At 42.4% G+C, this 15,887-nt stretch overlaps 1 protein-coding gene across 1 annotated transcript in view; it reads right to left on the bottom strand.

Moving 5' to 3' along the window:
• Nucleotides 1-1,433: 1,433 nt before the first annotated feature.
• The window catches only part of LRP5 (LDL receptor related protein 5), a 255,556-nt gene continuing 241,102 nt past the window's right edge, over nucleotides 1,434-15,887 (bottom strand). The window contains 6 exon segments of the mRNA XM_030562148.1: nucleotides 1,434-1,789; nucleotides 2,340-2,437; nucleotides 7,331-7,470; nucleotides 9,250-9,492; nucleotides 14,482-14,592; nucleotides 15,273-15,509. Of these exon segments, the coding sequence (XP_030418008.1) occupies nucleotides 1,528-1,789; nucleotides 2,340-2,437; nucleotides 7,331-7,470; nucleotides 9,250-9,492; nucleotides 14,482-14,592; nucleotides 15,273-15,509 (1,091 nt within the window). The 3' untranslated portion in view covers nucleotides 1,434-1,527.

Raw genomic sequence — 15,887 nt, 5'->3', positions numbered from 1 at the left:
TTCATGTCTGTAAGTTTGGTAAAAGGAACCGATAACCACACAGCTATCATTTTAAATCAAGTCAATGGTCCTCAAATTTTTGTATTGGTGACCCCTTTCACACAGCAAGCCTGTGAGTATGACCCCCCCTTATAAGTTAAAAACACTTTTGTTATATTTAACACTATTATAAATGCTGGAGGTGAAGCGGGGTTTGGGGTGGAGGCTGACAGCTCGTGACCCCCCCAACAACCTTGTGACCCCGAGGAATCCTGACCCCCAGTTTGAGAACCCCTGTGTTAAGTGCTACATGTTAAATGCCTGAAACAGATCTCTTTTGTGGTGTTGTCTTGGCATTATATCAGTTTCTATGATGTAAGAGTTAATTTAAAAAAAGAGAAAATATAAAAAAAGTCCTTACTTTTGCTGCCTTTTGGTAAAATTAAACACATTTTCTAGCAAATTTTCATAGGACCAAGACTAAATCACATGCATTTGCGCACATATTTGTTTGTGCGTGTGTTTGTTTGGGGTATTTTTTTGTTCTACCTCTATACACATTTCATTTCCCACATATTTAATCTTAAAACTTTCCTATTGAAATAAATATGAGCAGGCATGTCACTGGAACCCCACACTTTGGGATCCGGACATCTGGAAGTAAAGCAATTTGCTGAGCTAAATACAGGGGTGGGAGCTACTCATACAGAACTGACTATAAATTCCAGACTTCAGGAAAAAGGTGACGGAATTGCTACCATTTTTCAGGAAAAAGGAGACTAACTTAATATAACAGACCTTTCCTGGCTGACCTCCACAATCTCTCTGGGAATGGCTCTGTGGACCCATGCCCACCTAGAGTGAAGTGGCTGCTAGGAAATGATGGAGGAGCTTGTTTCATCATGTCAAACTGGCAAGAGGGACTAGTGCTGAGTGAATAGCAGGCAAGGTTCAAAATCCAGTCCTCTTTTAGTGCCTGGGTTCCTCTGGGAAGCAACTGGCTTGTTTGCAAAAGGGAACATTCAGGAGCGAGCTTTGTTTTTTTTTTATTCAATGTTCCAAACAAAAATATTATTTGGTTATTAATTTTTTGGCAGTGAACAAATTATTTTTGAAACAAGTGTGTGTGTGTGTGTGTGTGTGTGTGTGTGTGTGTGTGTGTGTGTGTGTGTGTGTGTGTGTGAGAGAGAGATGTTGACATACATTTTACAGACTTAAAAAGGGAACTTTAAAAAACTCACAAAGGCTCAACATCCCCATTCCCCACCCCCCACACCTCAGTCCCTTGGAGGTCTAGTCAGTTTCCTGACTTCTTCAATTAAAAAAAGGCAATTATGGCACAAAAGCATGGAAATTAAATTAAAAAAATCAAATTTATAAATATTCTTCCACTGTACACATTTTCACAGCCCCACCCCATCCATTTTTATTCACATTTTCTTTTTTTAAATTCCCACCCCTATTTATTTTTAAAATCATAAAATATATTTTAATCTTTGTTCATATTTAAAAATATTTACATTAAAAGACATGTTCCTTCTATTAAGGTCATGAGGAGTCTGTACAAGGAGACGGTGGAGGGGGGTAGAGGTGAAAGTAGCTTCGCTCTGTGGCGGGAGATGGAGGGCAGCTTTCTTCTGCTGACATATACTGGCTGCGAGGCGTGGGGGGAGGGGGATAAGGGTCTGAGTCTGAATTTAGATCTATGTAGTATTTGTTGGCCTTCCACCGGCTTGTGGTGTAGTCGCTGTCGCACACATCTGTGCTGCATGGTGTCGTGGGTGGAGCTATCCCTCGTATCAGGTAGGGTCTGAAAAGTTAACAGCTCAGTGTTAGTAGTGTTCAAATTTCTTAATAAAAAAAAATACTACATGAATTTGAAATGCAGGTGAAAGGTGCCGGAGTGAAGACCTCCAAAGCACAGGTGTTTCAGATGGGATTTTCAAAGGAGCATAAGAGAATTAGGTGCCACAAACTAGAACCACTTTATCTTGTTTTACATAGGGTGCTGAACTGCTGTCAGGTGATAAGAGTCAATTTTGGCTGCATAATCACCAGCAAAGTAGCAGTGAAAAGCTCCAGACCCGATTTCTAATGCCTCAACCAATCACACACATAATGTTTTCATTTTTCAGAAATGAACAGTTGCATTGGGACAAGCACGCAAGCAAATAAAGCGGATGTTTGATATAGTAACAAGAGTAATCACAGTCTGACATGCCATTTAATCAAAGAGGAAAACAACCATCCCTTTTTCTCCTTAAAAGATGAAGCTTTGAACAAGATTGGTTTTTTTCCTAGGCACAAAACCAAAGAGACCTCAACCTAAGAAAATGCCAAGTTTTCTGTTTGATCTGTACCTGTAAGATCTTGTTGTTGAAGGAATGTTTGAGGAATAGAACATCTCTGTGTTATATAAGGAGCGATCAGTGGCTGGGGAAGGAGGAGGGTTCAAAATCTGTGGATGTTAAGAACAAATAAGGCAGAGGTTCAGTTTAATTCATTATGGAACAATACTTAGAAACAGAGAGAAAAACAGTATAAAAATATCTCCCATAGGTTGCAATTATCTCATCCATAGTCCAGCCTCCTCTCCTTGTTTTTACATGTAGCTTCATAAGGATTCATAATTTTTTTTTTTTAAGGCCAGAAGGGTTCACTGTGACCTTTTTGTCTAGACATAGCACAGGCCACAGAATTTCAGCCACTGATTCCTGCAGCGGAGAGAATTACGGTTCCCTACTACGTAAGTGAGACGTTAAGTGACTTGTCCAGTGTTAAACAGGAAAGCTGTGGTGGAGCCAGGAACCGAACTCAGTTTTCCAGAGTCTCCACCTAGTGCCTTAACCACAAGAGCTTCCTTTATTTATGGTCATATAGACAGATCTCTTCCTTGTCAGCCACTAATGGACCTGGAGCCTCCTCCACCCCCAGCCCTTACCCTGTCCCAATCAATGCCACATCCAGGAGCCTGAGTTCCTTTACTAGGACCAGTTCACTCCATGTTTTCCTGGTAACTTTTTTTACTGCTATTTTTTAAATCACACCAGTTTGACAAGGTCAACAATGCAAAGAGGCTATTAGCTATGAATGCTTAAAATCTCCCCCATCCTGCATCCAAAATATGACTAATTAATTAACTGTTGGCAGCCCTTAAGAAAATAGCATTTATTATGCTTCACATTTAACACAAACATGCAGTGGAAATCCCCCCCAGCCCCACCTCTCCATTTTTTTTTTAAATATTCCAGTCTATTCATTTTTAGAGGAACAAAGTGAGCAGTAGCACTTCATGTATTTCATGTTCTTTCTAGCTCAGTTCAATTTAACAACAATACTAATGGGTACGCCTTTCCCTCCCAGTGGAGTGACTTGCATAAATCACTGATCAGTAAGATGGAAATGTGCCGCTAGGTATTCATTACCCTCTTCGATATACACCCAATCCCTCTTACCCCGCTGTCAGTGGAAAGAGAAATGTGATCTTCAGTACCAATAAAACACAGATAAAATAACAACACTTTGTGCCTTTCAACCAAGGATCTGAAGGTGATTTATAAATATCATGTTAAGTCTCCACACCCTTATAAAGAAGGTAAGTCACCACTAAAATACAGCCACTTCTGGGGTAAAAGGCAGCAGTTATTTAGCACCGCGCCATAGGGAGATGAAGAATGATGTATCCTCTGAAACGACATTTTATTTGAGCAGGAATTTGATTAACATCTCTATTCTTAATTAAAGTTCCTTTGGCATTTTTAATATCACAAGTGGCCAGGACCTCAGTTTTATGCTGCATCTGAAAAACTGCACTTCCACCAGCACAGTGATTTCAACATTGAGCTGGGGCATTTCATCAGTATTAACTCAGGGGGAAAGTACCACAACAACACTTCCACACTAACCCTACCAACAGCCGTGCATACACATCCAGCAGGTAGGTAGAAAAGACACAGCCCTATGGAGCTCCACACAATTACATCTTAAGGGATGATGAGTGATTGCCCAAGAGTACTCTATGGGAACACTTTGCAAGAAAGGAACAGACACATCCAAGAGCAGCTCCATCCACTCCTATTAGAGTTATCAGCTGAGTCAACAACACTTCACAATTCATATTAAAGTCAGCGGATCTCACTCAGGTTAGCTTTAACGCCTGTGGCCAGAACCTCAACTGGTGTAAACTGGCCTAGCCCCATTGACTTCAATGGAACTATGTTGATTTACACCAGATGAAGATCTGGCCCCTGATCTTTATCGATTGCCAGGAGAACATCCATCAACACCACTCGTGGGAAGATGACCAGAGACAGCTAGAAGCTCAGAGTTGTCTTGCCACAGCCTTTCTCCATAATCTTAAAAACTGGGGGATTAGCTACCAGATCATAACTGGCCAAAGCATCAGGGTCAAGTGATGGTTTACTTAGTAAAGGCTGCACAACAGCTTCCTTAAGAGAATCTGGCATCCCACCTTCCCTAGGGGAGGCATTCAGTCTCCCCCAGCAATGACCTCTGTTCCCCACAGGCCTTCACAAACGTGGGTCCGAAGGAGGCGGTGTGTAAAAAGGACCCCCAGCACCTCAATACTTCAGTGCAGAGCAGTGGCCTAACAACCAGATATGACCTTAAATTTATCCCCTCCGTACACATAAAACCAGGCATCTTGGCCCAAATCCACTCCATTTTCCCCTCACTGCAACCAGAAATTTCCTCCTGTCTGGAGGCCCTTGAATCAGGTACCAAGTGAAGGCAGCTTGGATTAACTAAAATGGCCACAGCTCAAAACAAATCCGGACAATATGGTGGAGGCAAAGTACCTCTTGCTGGCCTCTCTTTGTGGTGCAGCATAATGCTTTTGTGGCGCAGTTAATCTGCCAGTGACTTCAGTGAATAGGCTCACTAGCTATCTTCCTGCTGCTTCACAGAATGAAACGAAACCCAAACTTACACAGTGCGACTCTGAACGTAACGGTTTATGAGTCTGCCACAGCCTCCAGGCTAATGTCCCTGGTCCTTTAGCTCAAGCAGTAAAGGTTCAGATTTTATATCCAGAGAACCTGTGTTCTATCCCTACTGATGACTCAACCAAGGACTACGTTACAAGTGGTGGCTTGCATTGGGGAGCTCAATTGTTGTGGACCTCTGTGTTAGTGGGAGGTACACAAAGAGCTGCACAATGTGCTATGATTGATGTCTTGTTTAGGCAGCGCTTGCATTGTGGATGGAACTGAGCGGAGTTGTGTAGGAGAAAACAACCACTTACTTTTTTGTCCAGTCTGCCCCTGCTAGCTAGTGGCAATTTAAATGTTAGCACTGTTCAGTATATAGCTGCTGATCATATTAGCAGACATGCCCAGCTACTCTGAAATGACATGGAGAGATTGGGATCATCAGCAAAACTTAGAGCATGCCACACTTCTCCTCTCCACTCATCAGATCTCTGGTCATAACTCTCCATCCCCAGTGCTTCAAATACAGACCTGTGTTTGCAGCTTATTTCTATAGTGCTTTTTAATTGACCTCAATTAATGCGGTGAAGGATAACAATGAAGTAGGAACAATTAGAGCCTGACTACACACAGGTTTTGTATTGCTCTAACTAGATCTGTTTTGAAACCGATATATTTAAAATGGTACAATCCCCAAAGTTAGAAGAATGAGCTATGCCAATATAAGAACCTTTACACTGATATAACTTTATCCACACTAGAGGTCTGTACCACTTCAACTGTATCGATTTCTAAACCGGTATAGTTACGGCAATATAAAACCTGTTTACAGACCATTTCTTAGGCTTCCAACTAAGGCAGGCAAGCTGATTAGGACACCTGGAGCCAATTAAGAAGGAACTGCTAGAGTCAATTAGGACAGGCTGGCTAATCAGGGCACCTGAATTAAAAAGGACCTCACTTCAGTTTGTAGTGTGCATGCAAGGAGCTGGGGGCAAGAGGCACTAGGAGCTCAGAGTGAGTAGGCATACTGCTGGAAGACTGAGGAGTACAAGCATGATCAGACACCGAGAGAAAGGTCCTGTGGTGAGGACAAAGAAGGTGTTGGGAGGAGGCCATGGGGAAGTAGCCCAGGGAGTTGTAGCTGTTGCCCAGCTGTTACAGGAGGCACTCTAGACAGCTGCAGTCCACAGGGCCCTGGGCTGGAACCTGGAGTAGAGGGCGGGCCCCAGTTCCCCCCATACCTCCCAACTCCTGATTAGACACAGAAGGAATTGACCTGGACTGTGGCTTTTACCAGAGGGGAAGGTCTCTGGCTGTTACCTGACCCACATGGTGAATCTCTGAGGCAAGCAAATCCACCAATAAGCGCAGGACCCACCAGGGTAGAGGATGAACTTTGTCACATAATGTATTAATTGTTTATATGTAAATGTGTACACCCTCCTCCCTTTACATACTAATTTGGCTCTCAACTGCAGTATGGATCATCTTAATCATTTTTTGTCACAGCACTTCTAATGCTTAGAGAGGCTAGCTCTAAAAGCTCATGTAAAAAGAATAATAAATGCATGTATTGCTTTCTCAGTGATGCTGAGAAGCAGCAAAACAACTGTACAACAAGATGCTGGTGCAAATAATCTCTGCATCCCTCTCCCATAAGTCACCAATGCCCCTTCCTCATTGGGTTTTATCATGCATCTCTCCCTTTTCATTTCCTAACCTCTACAGGCTTATTTCCTCACTTATGGAAATTTGGTTTCGGGACTAAGAATCTCATTTTCTAACAATAAATCATGTAAAAACCAGACAGCTGAAAAACCACAAAACATTTTAAGCTTCAGCAACATACAGTGGTGCCACTTTGTTTTTCTGGTGCTTGCATTTGGTTTTCTGAACTGAAGTTGAACACTTTGGATAAACAGTGAGCCAAGCTTGGTTTTTGAGTGTTCTCTTTCCCCAGCTATGTTTTGTTTGTTTTTTCTCACTCCTGTGCATGCTTGTTGGATTATGCAGTGCCAAACATCATCAGGTCAGTGACAGAGTTCAGAAGAGACAGAGGACTAGATATTTACAAGTACTCGGGATGTAAGAACACCCATACCCCTGCTGCCCCCCATCCCCCACCAAAAAAAAAAATAAAAGAAGCACAAGAATGTCCTGGAAGAACATCTTTTTAATAATACAACATGGTAAAGACCACAAGAACAATACAATGCTCACTGGAATAAATGGAAGCTATTCTATTGAATTCAGTGCGCACTGGATTGCCCCACTGCTAAATGACATCCTCCAAGACAGTCTTTATTAGTATTTCTCTAGTAGCACAAGTTTTAATCTGTCCATTTTTTGGACCGAAATGAGAGGCCCGTTATCTCCTGTTGGACACATTCAAGACTTACCTGTGGGTAGAAAGTGGCTTTAGTGCTAGATGAACTACTAGAAGAGGCTCCAGTAACATGGTTTCTGTCATACAGAGGGGCACCGCTACTTCCTCCCATGAGGCTCATAGAGCTAATCATAGACTTTCCACAAGAGATGCCTGCATGGAACCAGAAGAAGAGAGAGATACATGATTAGCTAACTACAATCTTATCTGCCATTGTAATAGAGAGACAGATCCTCAGCTGATGTGAATCAATGTAGCTCCATTAGCCCTCATTGTCCCTTGTTAATTTAAAGCTCATTACTTTCCTTATTAAGAACAAAATCCTTCTTCTGTTACCAGCCAAGAGTACAACTCAGTTTTACAGCTTCCTCCTCAAGTCTTCTTGCCAATGGACGGATTATTTGGTTTATGATCCTCTACTTACTTTGAAAGTCAAAGGATACTGCCATGTCACAATCCAAAGTCACAACTTAAAATACATTAATTTAATGTATCACTCACTGTTGCATTGAGCCAGTGACTGACAGCAGCTGGACAATAAAGGAGTGTCCCCATTAGGGCTGGTTAAATTGTTTTTTGACCAAAAATTGGGTTTTTGACGAAATTCTTTTGCGAGAAGCATCTGCTTTCTACAGAAGATTTCAGTATTTCATGGAGAAAATAAAAGCTTGAAAACCAAAATATTTCCATTTTGGATATTTTGCCAAAAAAGCAACATTTTCCATGAAAAATGTTGACAAAAGCATTTTTTTTTTCAGTTTTGTCAACATTTTCCATGGAAAAAAATCCTATTTTCTGACCAGGTCTTGTCTCCATAAAAACTCAGAGGACCGTTTTCATAATGGGTATATGGTACAATATCAGCCTCTTTGATGATCAGGGAAACATTTAGTTTAGAAGTTATTTTTGAAGGTTTTGCTATCCAGGAAGTATTCATGGAAAACATGGTGTTTCATTTATAGAGATGCAGCCTACACAACTTACATTATTTTGACAATCAATCATATCAGGTGGCATGTATCCCTTTTGGGGCAGTCATGGTCTCACAGCCCATGCTGCCTTCTTCCTGCATCATTCCAACATCTAGGGGCAGATTCTCCAAAATTGTCACAGCACCACTGGCTTCAAAGGAGCCAGGAATTGAGGTATGTTTTCACTAAAGAGTTAGCCCGGGTGATTAGCACCTGGGTCAGAACACTTGGCTTAGACTGTTCCAAGTATAAGCAGTCACACTGCAAAGCCATATCTGATTTACTGTGTCCTCATTGGGGCTGCATTCACCTGTGTCTCTAGAGGGCTTCCGGAGGCATACCCTGTGGTTCTACGTGCTGTTGTGAGCTGAGCAGCTCTGCTATTCTTTCCCAGTGAATTGTGGAAGAACTTGTCTGTCCTTCTAGGCACCCAGTGTGACCATGGGAAGGCACTGGAGGACTATCAGCACTGAAGTGATTTAGGCTGAGTCCTCACAGAAAAGTGGGTGGGTTATCAGTCTGAGCGACAGTGGTGCCTGAGCTCTAACCTACACCCCTAGCTGGTCCAGCTAGCCCTGGTTTAAGTAGCATCAAACTTGAGTAAGAGTTGTGTGTGGGGATGGCAGAGGGGTTAGAGGCAACATCCAAGAACATACCCATGATCTCCATAGTAACTATTAAGGAGAAGATTAAAAAAAAAAATTTAGGCACCTCATGGAACTTTCAAAAGCACCCAGGTGTCTAACTTCCACTGAAAGAAACCTATCTGCATCTTTTGGCACCTAAAAACGTTTGCAAATGTGGCCTAATGGGAAGATAAGCACTAAAGTCCCACTGAAAGTCAATGGACATTCGACATCTAACTTGCTTTGGTGCCTACAAAAACCAGCTCCATAGTTAGTATCCTGTGAAAATAAAATCCAGGTAACATAATAGTACTGATGAAATGCAGGGTCCTTACCATCCTTACCAGTAAAAGTGCCATGCTGAGAACTCCCTGGAGCTATAAAATTAAGAGGAACATGAGGGGTTCCGCTGACATATTCATGTGGAAAAGGTCCATTGGGTCCAGCATAGCGCTGACATACCACTCGCTGGCAAACAAAATACATTCCTCCCATGACCAAAAGGGACAGTATGATACCAATGACAGGTCCAATAGCACTAACGTGGGGTTGAGGTTCATCTGAGGATGTATTTTTTCCTGAAAAAAAAAAAAAAAAAAAAAAAAAAAAGAAGAAGAAAAAAAAATCATTACACTGATGTATATGATGCCGCTCTGGAAAAACCTCCATACTTGCTCCTAAAACCCCAGGCCCGGGGGAACCAGATAGAATGATCATACAATCATTCATACAGTGCACTATGCCAGGGGTCGGCAACCTCCTGCACGTGGCTTGCCAGGGTAAGCACCCTGGCAGGCCGGGCCAGATTGTTTATCTGCCATGTCGGCAGGCTCGGCGGACTGTGGCTCCCACTGGCTGCGGTTCGCCATCCTAGGCCAGTGGGGGTGGCGGGAAGCGCCGTGGGCTGAGGGATGTGCTGGCTGCGGCTTCCCGTCACCCCCATTGGCCTGGGATGGTGAACCACGGCCAGTGGGAGCCACGGTCCGCCAAATCTGCCCACATGGCAGATAAACAAACTGCTCGGTCTGCCAGGGTGCTTACCCTGGCGAGCCGTGTGCCAGAGGTTGCCGACCCCTGCACTATGCAAATATTTACATTACATTCACACAGTGTTCCCCAGGCCTTCTACATTCTGAATTATTGAGTAAGATTTTACATATCCTCTCCTCCACCTACAGTGATTAGGGACCTTCCGACCTCACCTACATTTTGCCCTCTAATAATTTATTCGAAGCCACTTTTAACTAATTTTTAAAACTGACTAGATTTCAAGCTGAAACAGTCCCTTTAAAACATGAGACTTTTTCACTGTTGTAACAACGATAAAAACTTTTTCAGTTGAAAAAAAGTCAGCTGCCCGAAATATCTTCATACCATATTCATTATATCTATGGGGGAATTCAACCCTAACCCAACCTAAGGTCACGTTTGCTGTACAGCCATGCAAGCATCGAATCACATGTGAATCACTTTACTCATCTGACTGGTCCTATGCAGGATCAGGTCCCTAATTTATAAAAGAAAAATCAGAGCAGACTGCAGCAAGGTTAATACGGAGTACTCCACACTGGGCCTGAGGTCACTGCCATGTTAAAGATGAGAATGGCCAGAGAGCTGCACAGTAGAACTACACAGATCGGGTTTGATCCTTAGACCTATTGGTGGGCAACCTCTGACATAACAGAGGGAGCACACGAGAGACTGTGTTATGTGATGGGAAGAAGAGGGTCCTGCTTCATGACTGGGACTCTTAGGGTATGTCTACACTGCAATGTATGCCGCAAGTTAGTAGAACTCAAGTTATGCCACCTGGGCTTGTTAATCTACAGCTTGAATATCTACACTCATCTGTAACTCTAGGTCAGGAATTGTTGAACCCTTGGTCCCACCCTGGGGCTCCAGAATCTACACTGCATTATGCGGGCCAGAGTCCAATCACCCATGCCCCAGACTTCCTAGCACCCTCCCAGAGTGTGGCCATTCTATCCCTTTGTTCATGGTGCAGCATGGGAAAACTTGACTGTCCTGAGGACAAAGAAACTCAGCCTGTGGTATTGTGGGATACTTTTGGTGGATGTCAGAGTACAAGTCCAGAGCGGCTAAGTCTACACTGCAACCTGACTCCCGGCTTGACTCAGGCTTGGACACTTCATCTCCATGGAGTCCTGGATCCAAGCCCTGGGTTAGCGTGATGTGTGTGTATACGGAAGGGTGTGTGTTAGATTTGAACCTGAATGTGAACCCTGGGCTTATACTGCAGGATAGACATACAATTAGGCACTACAATAATACAAATAATAAACAATAACAATAATGCAGTTTATCTTCTGGTCTCTTTTTTCATAGAATGTTATCTGTCATAGAATGTTATTCCCATGTCAGTTTTAGGTGAAGAATCAAATCACTGTTGGAGACCACTTATGTTGCAAACCAACACGTGCTCGCTTAGCCAAGAACACCTCCACATGTGCTATGCCTTCTGTTGAACTTATACAATAACATATCATGTTGAAAGAAAATCATCATTAAAAAGGACAGGAAGAAAACCCATTCATTTATAGAGCTGTGAGAATTCTGCCCATCTTATTAATTGATTAACAGTTTAATTACTGAATGATGAATGGGACTGTTGATTGGCTACACACACATTGTTTTGATTTTTCAGTGGTTGAATGTATTATAACCATTAGTTTACTTTCCCTCCTAAAAAGAAAAAAATCTTTAGGATTTAAAATGTTCATTTTTTTTTACATTTTTAGAAAATAACTGTTCTCATTTTTATGCTGAGGGGAGAACTGAGTTTTTCTGTCACATTTGCATTTGTAAAAGTTTCTTTTTTACTCTTCAATGCAGTATAATGCAAAAGTGACAGCATCATATATGTATTTTAATTACTTTGGTTATTGTTCATTTTTGTCATTGGCAGACACTTTCTTTTTTAAAACTTGGTGATAGCTCTCCTGAAATTTTGCCCAACATCCCAAAATATGTGACTGTCTGACTGAAATAGCCAACACACTAAAATGTATTAATTGGTATCATTAGCTTTCAAAGTTAACAGTGTGTTCTTGAGGCAATGGCGGGGCACTTCACACCTCTCCTTAAATTAATCCTGCACTGGGTCACGTCATTGAGTCAAAGACTTACGGTCGGATCTGCAGAGGTGATATAATCAGGAGATGAATCGGCTCAGCAAACTCTGGTTTCTTTTTTAATTAAATGAAATCTTAAATTCTGCAGAATCTCTTATGTGGCCGTGAGGGAAACGCTAGCACAGTGTACCAACAAGTACAGGCTGAATCAAACCCATTCAGCAATCTGATAAGAACTCTTGCACCGCTTTATCATTTGTCCTATTCCATTTGGCAAATCAATGATTTTTTTATCCTTCCTGCGTTTTGAATGGAGCTGAGCATAACACAGCTATTCTGATTTAACAACTACTTCAGATTATATTATCAGCTCATCATGTCATGATAAAAGGATCTTCATGCCTCACTATCAATGACTGACATCAACACAGCTCCGGGAACGTTAGTGTAACCATTGCTGCAGAGGCAGTAGGTGAGGGAAGTGTCCTTTTTTCCCCCCCGTGGTGTTTGTGTATTTTTAATTTCGTTGATGCAGCCAAAGTTAACATAAGAAAATTCGGCACAAACTTGGGGCCAGATCCTCAGCTTGTGCAAATCAGGGTAGTACAACTGAAGACATTGGCATTATCCCCAATGTACACCGGCGGAGGATCGATCCAGCCTTCAGAATTAGAGTTTGAACCATTCTACCTATCAGATGATAATTTTAAAGGGGCACTCAATTAGATTTGTTTTAAAATGGCCAATTAAAAAAAAATCAAAGGATGCTTTATCGAAACTGGAATACTAAAGTCCTGATTTGTAAAAGATTTTTTTCTTTTTTGTTCCCCCGATGGACATTTTTCATCAAGCAAGAAACTAACTGAGGATCTGATTGCAGGACAAGGGTCTTGTGTATGCATTCTTGCACTGGCATGGAGACCAACTGTGGCTGTGCAGATTTAATTGCTGGATCTGGGCCTAACTGAGTGCAGAAAAAAAAGAAAACTGGCTATATATAAAATGCTGCCAAATGCACAAAAAAAACCTTTTTACTATTATTAGGCAGGAGAAATTGGGTGAGGGCTGCAAGAGGATTTGGGAGGCTAGAGAAAAAGGGACAATTGGGGAACAGGAGAATATTCATCCTGAAGTTTCCAGGGTATGGGTTTCCAAATGAATTCATCTTCTACTGCTCTTCTCCTCTCCTAGGACAACCACCTTTCCTGCTCCCACTTTCTTTTCTCCCCTAATGAGGCTTCTCCTACATTCCCAGCCTTCTTCTGCCCCTGCCCTGCCCCTATTGTGCTTTTGAAGAGTTCCCTCCCATATGGGTTGAATGCCTCATGAGCCCAGCTCATCCTTCGAATGCTGCCCCTTGCTCTCACCTGTTCATCATGCTACTAGCCCTCACCCCTTAGTCCCAGTTGCTAATGAAACATGCCTCCCACTGCTAGTTCCCAGCATGAGGAAGGGTGGGTCAGGAACCAACCAGAAAGGGATGGGGTGTGTAGGAGAATGCAAGCAAGGGGATGGAGGAGTGAGGTACCCCAACCTGGCTCCTTCTCCCAATCACTCCTCCCCCATCTGGCACAATACCCCTTATCAGCTTCCTCTCACACTTGAGAAACTTGCCCATCCCCAACATATTAAATACCCAGCAATTAGCCAGCACCCTAAGACTGACATTCTTAGATGATCTGTAGCATTCACTATATAAACTCGGTGACTGATTTTGTTTGTTCATATGAGATTCCCAGAAGAGCAGTGTTTATGCTTCTATCCCACAGCAGCACTTCAGAGCAAGGAGCTGCAACCATTCAATTAAAACAGCCCCCTTTGTAGCTGAAAGTGGCCGTCCTTATTCCTCCTCACTATTCAAAACCTTCATGAGCTGTATGCCCAGGCATGGATGGTGGGGTTGGGGTGGGAAAAGCGGGGGCAGTTTTGTGCAGAACAGAATGGAATTTGCATTATGTCTTCCATACTTCTCAAAGCATTTGACAAAATATTGGGCCAACAGCAACTAAGGGCAAAATGGAGAAGTCGTCATAGGCTCAGCCATAACTCACATACAGCTTTGGTCATTTCCGATTACATTTCAGCCAGGAAATCAAGGTCTCGCCTATGCTCTCTTGTCCTATCTTCACAGTACCTTGCTGGGGCCCTCGTCACAACATAGTCAACATCTGACATAATTAGAGCTTGATCTTGTAATGTAGATGGGGCTAAGCCTTGTTTTAACAGTGTTCCTAAACTGTGCAGCAGCCCTATGAATTCCAAGGCTACCAGTGAGTTGTAATCAGGCCACCAACAAGGCAGGTGTTACAGTGTAGACAGGACTGAGTTTAGCGGCAAGCTAGAGCTTGGTCTATCCCCCTGGACTCAGGGCCAGCCACAGAAGTAACGGTCAATATACACACACTTCAAACGGGGACAGGAATGTAATGCCTGCATGTATGCAGACAGCTTTAATCTCAAAGAAAGCCCTCTCACCACACATGAGTTCATCAGAACCATCGATGCAATCTGGAAAGGAGTCACACTGCTGTTTTATGAGGATGCACTGGCCACTGGCACATCGAAACTGATTTGGGAGACAGATTGCTGCAAGGGAAAAAATAACCGTTTAGTTAGCACACAAAACCTTAATCTAAATCAAATTATAACCTGCTCTGTGAAGTAACTGAACATCTCACGAAACCAGACGTAATGTATAGAACACTTGCTGTGTACATTAAACTTTATCCACCTGGAAACTGAATATCCGCGTCACTGTCTAGTACTTAGGAGAAAATTGGTCAGTAAGACACACACAGTTTAGACAGTGTGTAATTCTGGCACGTATGAGCAATTACACAGCTGAAGTACACAAGTCTTGATTAACTTGAAAAAAAATCCCCTTCCAGAAAACAGAATATGCCATTAAGGCAACAGAATGGAGAGGAAATCTATTTCAGCTCCTGACAATCCAAGGTCTTTAGTCAAATTAGCCCTGTGCGTTTGTTTCCTGTGTTTGCTTTGGATTTTAAACAGACTGTATTTATTTTCCCTAAGGCTTACAAGTAGCTGATCAGATAACTTAAGCAGTTATGGAAATGTATACTTTGGGGCACAGAAAAGGGAGTGGGGGAGAGATGAAGAAGGAGAGAAGGGCAGAATCAACACGTGTTTTAAGCTTTTCATAACATATTTTTGCATTTTTGGTTTCAGAGTGAAAAGAAAGGTCTTTAAATCATGGATGGCTGTTTGTGTTAGAGCCAGGCACTCAGGACAATAAATCTTACTATTGCAGTCTGCTTCGTCGGATTTATCTTGGCAGTCAATTTCTCCATTACACCGCAAGCGGGCATCAATACATTGTCCTTTCTCACACTGAAACTGGGCTGCTGAGCATATAGGACAGCTATCTTCATCACTCTGGTCATCACATTCTGGAAATCCATCACATCGCCATGCCATTGGGATACAGTCTATCTCCCCAGTCGCACAGGTAAACTGATCTGGGGAACAAGTTGGAGGTTCTGGAGAAAATAAAAACCATGCATATTCATTTTGGTCCTGATAAAAAGATTATATATAAAAAAGTGAAAGAGACTTTTCACAGATGGAAAACTTATGTCCATGCTGAAATTCCTCTGTGAAAATGACGTTTTCATCAAGAGATAATTTACAGTTTTGCCCAGGGAATAAATGTTTCCCAATTTGTAACAAAAAAATGTGTATGCTGAGAGAAGAGGCATGGTCTAGTTGTCTGAGAACTGGACTGGTGGCAGGGAACTTTGAATAAGTAACCTTGTGTTAGCAACTTCTTTTTCAAAGAGATTTTCACATGGATTTCATATAAACGAATACTCACGAAATATCAGTTTCCACTTGCAAAGCACAAACTGCTAGCTTCA

This window comes from Gopherus evgoodei, chromosome 4 (genome assembly GCF_007399415.2).
Source record: "Gopherus evgoodei ecotype Sinaloan lineage chromosome 4, rGopEvg1_v1.p, whole genome shotgun sequence".
Lineage (NCBI taxonomy): Eukaryota > Metazoa > Chordata > Testudines > Testudinidae > Gopherus > Gopherus evgoodei.
This window is presented reverse-complemented; position numbering and strand designations above follow the sequence as displayed.